This window comes from Rana temporaria, chromosome 10, assembly GCF_905171775.1.
Source record: "Rana temporaria chromosome 10, aRanTem1.1, whole genome shotgun sequence".
NCBI classification, from domain to species: Eukaryota; Metazoa; Chordata; class Amphibia; order Anura; family Ranidae; genus Rana; species Rana temporaria.
In genome coordinates this window covers 150,099,115-150,105,160 of record NC_053498.1, presented here as the reverse complement: position 1 = coordinate 150,105,160, position 6,046 = coordinate 150,099,115, and the positions used below count along the sequence as shown (strand labels likewise).

The window sequence follows — 6,046 nt, the reverse complement described above, 5'->3', positions numbered from 1 at the left end:
CGGGTCCTTTACCTGCCTAAAGGTCCCGGTCTTAAGTGGTTAATAAAATTGACAAAAGGCCATTGTACGATAAGGAAACGACGGTCAGTACCGGGGGTACAGGAAGTCTCGGATTAGCAGGTGGCGTTGGTTTGTCGATAATTCTGTCCTGAAAGGTTGACTCCAAGTCCTGGATTTACGTTCTCTAACCTTTCCCGTCACGCCGATGTTTTGTGGCAGAACAGCCAAGACAACTCGATTTAATGGGCAGTTATTCCCTGTCTGAGTGGCAAAGTTATCATTTGGCCGATTTTCTGTGTTGCCGTGTCCTGCAAACTGTTATTTTCAGAGGCGCTTTGTGACCTTTACAAACTTCTAAATATCAACTTTTACTTAACGGAAAAAAACAGAAAAGTCCAGCAGGATAACGCGAAGCAAGGAACAATCTACCACCCAGAGAAAGGTCGAGTCTAGCCATTCAGATTTAAAGAGGAACTGAACTGAAAAAAGGCCAACATAGACCAAGGGACTAGTCACCAGTAGTGCCTGTGACCTCCCTGCAGCTCATCGCTCCTGCATTACTGGCTTACCATGCCTTGTTCTGCACTGTCTCTATATGGAGGCGGCCATCTTGGTAAGAGGCAGGGCTTTGCTTCCTTATGCCACAGCCTTCAGCAAGGAGAACATTGAGCAGCACAGTAGTGACATCACCAAATCTCCCGAGACTAACAGCCAGAAGCAGCAGTGCCTGAGATCTCTTCCTGCTGATATACAGCCAAGCGGTTGTAGGTACAGGAGGGCCTAAACCCCCCTTACATACAAGGAAGTGCACTGCTCTTCTCAGGAGGAATTCCAGACATAAAGTAGATCTTTCAGGTTACTGCTTATGCACAATTAACATTTTTATATGTTCCCTATGTAGCACCCTCCTAGATCGGTTGCTATTCAGGCAGAAGCGTTGCAAGGCAGGTGCGGGGGGTGCGGACCGCACCCGGGTGACACCCGCCAGAGGGGGTAGCGGCACCACTATCACCGCTTGCTGCCCTGTGCCTCACTCACGCCACGGCTGTGTCCCTCAGCGGAGCAGAACAAAGACACCTTCCCCTCCTCTCTGTTTACATCCACAGAGGAGGAGGAAGCCAGTGCTCGAGAGACACACACTGTGCTGTGTATTGCTGTTCTGAGGTCTGTAAGGGGGTGTCTGTACTGCTGGGGGTGTCTGTACTACTGGTGGTCTCTGTACTTGGGGGTTTGGCACTGAGGGGGGTGTCTGTACTGCTGGGGGTGTCTGTACTACTGGTGGTCTCTGTACTTGGGGGTTTGGCACTGAGGGGGGTGTCTGTACTGCTGGGGGGTGTCTGCACTGGGAGGTCTGCCTGTACTGGGAGGGGTGTCTGTACTGGGAGGAGTGTCTGTACTGGGAGGAGTGTCTGTACTGGGAGGGGTGTCTGTACTGGGAGGGGTGTCTGTACTGGGAGGGGTGTCTGTACTGGGAGGGGTGTCTGTACTGGGAGGGGTGTCTGTACTGGGAGGTCTGCACTGGGAGGTTTGCACTGGGGGTGTCTGTACTGGGAGGTCTGCACTGGGGGTGTCTGTACTGGAGGGTGTCTGTACTGGGAGGTCTGCACTGGGGGTGTCTGAATTGGGGGGGTGTCTTTACTACGAGGTTCTGCACTGGGGGTGTCTGCACTGGGGGGGTCTGTACTGAGGGGGGTCTGCACTGAGGGGGGTCTGCACTGAGGGGGGTCTGCACTGAGCGGGGTCTGCACTGAGGTGGGGGCATCTGCACTGAGGGGGAGGTCTATATTGATGGAGGGGGGTCTGTACTTAGTGGATGGGTCTGTGCTGAGGGAGGGGGATCTATATTCCGGGGGGGGGTATCTGTAGTTAGTGGAGGGGGTCTGCACTGAGGGGGGTGGCTGTACTGAGCGGGGTCTGCACGGAGGTGGGGGCATCTGCACTGAGAGGGGCGGTTTATACTGAGGGAGGGGGTCTATATTGATGGAGGGGGGTCTGTACTTAGTGGATGGGTGTGTGCTGAAGGAGGGGGATCTATACTCCGGGGGGGATATCTGTAGTTAGTGGAGGGGGTCTGTACTGAGGGGGGACTATAGTTGGTGGGGGGGTGACACCAACCCTAGTGACGCCACTGTATTCAGGCAAGGTCAATTTAGTTCTTGTGGCTCTCCTGTAATCAGCTAAGCAGTGAGTGGAGACTGTGAGCCAGGCCTTCTCATCCAACATCAGTGCCTGACCTCACAAATTTGCTTCTGGAAGAATTATCAAGCTTTGGAAAGGATTAATATAAACCAAACTATGTAAAATATTTAGCAGCTTTGCAAAACTCCACTTTCTTTAAGCTTGGAACAATGAAACCTCGGCAATGCTGGAGGTGGTAGATACTCGGTAACTGTACATATTTCTCTCCAGAAACGTAATTCCCTGCTCAGAGAATTGGCTCAGAGCTTTTTCAAGGAATCTGCAATTGTCTCCTGGCAAGCCCCTCTAGGTTGGCACTATTCACCCTTACAGACTGATGGGGGGTATGCACAGGTGGAGACTTCCTAGGGACAAATGAGACTAAAGGACATCCGTCGGTGGTTGGAGATCAGCCATTAATGATCAATCTGCCCCACCGGTGTTTAGTAGATAATCCCTCCACTGGGGGAATATATGACTTGTCTGGTGTATGAATGGACTTGTACAAACCGATACAAGGGACCACTTACCAGGCTTATAACGTAAGAAGCCTGAACCCCAAAACAGCACCAACTGCCCCCTATTGGGTAACCTCCAGGCTCCCAGCAGGATCCAATGGAGATACTGCTTTTGAAGTCATGGGAAGCAAAATAGTGATAATCCCCACAATGTGATGTCATTGACCTGATAAAGTAGTATATTTATTACTGGGTGATATACCAATGAAGAAGTATGGTACCTCCTTCATAAGATATCCCAATGGGGTAGTATGGTACCTCCTTCATAAGATATCCCAATGGGGGAGTATGGTACCTCCTTCATAAGATATCCCAATGGGGGAGTATGGCACCTCCTTCATAAGATATCCCAATGGGGGAGTATGGTACCTCCTTCATAAGATATCCCAATGGGGAAGTATGGTACCTCCTTCATAAGATATCCCAATGGGGGAGTATGGTACCTCCTTCATAAGATATCCCAATGGGGAAGTATGGTACCTCCTTCATAAGATATCCATATGGGGGAGTATGGTACCTCCTTCATAAGATATCTAAATGGGAAGTATGGCACCTCCTTCATAAGATATCCCAATGGGGAAGTATGGTACTTTCCTTCATAAGATATCCCAATGGGGGAGTATGGTACCTCCTTCATAAGATATCCCAATGGGGGAGTATGGTACCTCCTTCATAAGATATCCCAATGGGGGAGTATGGTACCTCCTTCATAAGATATCCCAATGGGGTAAGTATGGTACCTCCTTCATAAGATATCCCAATGGGGGAGTATGATACCTCCTTCATAAGATATCCCAATGGGGAACTATGGTACCTCCTTCATGAGATATCCCAATGGGGGAGTATGGTACCTCCTTCATGAGATATCCCAATGGGGGAGTATGATACCTCCTTCATAAGATATCCCAATGGGGAACTATGGTACCTCCTTTATAAGATATCCCAATGGGGTAAGTATGGTACCTCCTTCATAAAATATCCCAATGGGGAAGTATGGTATCTCATTCATAAGATATCCCGATGGGGAAGTAGGGTACTTCCTTCATAAGATATCCCAATAGGTTAGTATTGTACCTCCTTCACAAGACATCCCTATGACGAAGTATGGTATCTCATTCATAAGATATTCCAATGGGGAAGTATGGTACTTCTTTTAAGATATCCCAATGGGGAAGTATGGTACCTCCTTCATAAGATATCCCAATGATGATGTCGGGTATCTCTTTTATAAGATATCCCAATGGGGAAGTATGGTGCTTCCTTCATAAGATATCCCAATGGAGAAGTATGGTACCTCCTTCATAAGATGTCCCAATGGAGAAGTATGGTACTTCCTTCATAAGATGTCCCAATGGAGAAGTATGGTACCTCCTTCATAAGATATCCCAATGGAGAAGTATGGTACCTCCTTCATAAGATATCCCAACAATTAAGTATGGTGCTTCCTTCATAAGATGTCCCAATGGAGAAGTATGGTACCTCCTTCATAAGATGTCCCAATGTAGAAGTATGGTGCTTCCTTCATAAGATGTCCCAATGGAGAAGTATGGTACCTCCTTCATAAGATATCCCAATGGAGAAGTATGGTACCTCCTTCATAAGATGTCCCAATGGAGAAGTATGGTGCCTCCTTCATAAGATATCCCAATGGAGAAGTATGGTACCTCCTTCATAAGATGTCCCAATGGAGAAGTATGGTGCCTCCTTCATAAGATGTCCCAATGGGGAAGTATGGCACCACCTTCATAACATAATCCAATGATGAAGTTTGGTACTTCCATGATAAGGCAGTGATGTCATAGGGGGGATGCACTGATTATTACCTCCTGCTGAATGAGTCCTTGTGTTCTCCATGATCCCAAGGTGAGCAACTCCAGCAGAGGCCAACCTCAAACCCATGGCAATCTGTAGTTATGTATCCCCAGATTATTTCTCCTCTGAACCCCAAAAGCAAGCAACATTTATAGAAAATCGCAATATTAGTCAATAGCACTTAGGATGACTTACGTATAAAGAACAATAAAGAACTTCTTGATCTGTGGACTGGGCCCTCCAGCAACTTTCACAAACACATCTTGGGGTTCTCCATGACCCTAAAAATTAGAGGAAGAAAACAGAATGACCTTGTTGCCAATTGTCTTTGGAGATTGCATGCATCACAGCCTCTCATTAACCTCTGTACTGCCCGATAACCATTAAAACACTTCATTCCCTGCCAGTGTCATTTACACAGTAATCAGTGCATTTTTATAGCACTGATCGCTGTATAAATGACAATGGTCCCAAAGTAGTGTCAAAAGTGTCCGATGTGTCCGCTAAATTGTCGCAGTCATGATACAAATCTTTGATCGCCGCCATTACTTTTTACATCGGAAATTCCGATCGTGTGTACGGGGCATAAGATTAATCTGTACCAGAATGACGGGAGGAAAAAAGTGTGGAGAAGACTTGGAAGAGCTCACGATCCAAAGCACACAACGTCACCTGTTGTCACATGGTGGAGCTTGCAGTGTGATGGCATGGGCATGCGTGGCTTCCTGTGGCACTGGGTCATTGGTGGTTATTGATGAGTTGACAGAAGCAGCCGGATGAATTCTGCAGTGTTTAGAGATCTACTGTCAGCCCAAATTTAGCCAATGATTGGACGATGCTTTACAGTGCAGACGGACAATGTTTCCAAAACACACTGCAAAAGCAACCCAGGAGCTTCTGAAGGAAAATAAGTGGAATATTCTGCAATGGCTGAGTCAATCACCTGATCTCATCCCAATTGAGCATTTTACTTGCTGAAGGCAAAACTAAAGGCAGAAAGACCCACAAACAAGGAACAACTGAAGACAGCTGCAGGTAGAGCTGGGCAAAGCACCAGAAAGGAGGAAAGCCGGTCTTTGGTGATGTCCATGGGCTCCAGACTTCAGGACGTCATTGACAGTAAAGGATTCCCAACAAAATATTTAAAAAAAATAACTTTTTTTTATGATTATATTCATTTGTCCAATAACATCTGAGCCCCTGAAAAATTGTATATAAAAATATATATATATATATAAATATAAAAATAAATAAATATAATATATTAAAATCTAATATAATATAAATAAATATAAAAAAAAGTATAATTAAATTTAAATATAATATACATAAATATAAAAAAAAAGTATATATAAAACTGTGTATAAAAATGGTTGCAGTTCCTAAAATTTGTACTATGATATTTATGTTCAACCTCTTGAATTAACCACTTAAGGACCGCCTCCTGCAGAATGGCACGGCTGGGCGCAAGCACGTACCTGTACGTCATCTTTAAGTGCCCAGCCGTGGGTTGCGTGCGCGCGCCCGCGACCTGGTCC

At 46.2% G+C, this 6,046-nt stretch overlaps 1 protein-coding gene across 1 annotated transcript in view; it reads right to left on the bottom strand.

Moving 5' to 3' along the window:
* The window catches only part of NPHP4 (nephrocystin 4), a 268,250-nt gene that overhangs the window by 19,201 nt on the left and 243,003 nt on the right, over positions 1 to 6,046 (bottom strand). The window contains exon 26 of the mRNA XM_040326547.1: positions 4,704 to 4,789. Within this exon, the coding sequence (XP_040182481.1) occupies positions 4,704 to 4,789 (86 nt within the window). The remainder of the gene's footprint in view (positions 1 to 4,703; positions 4,790 to 6,046) is intronic.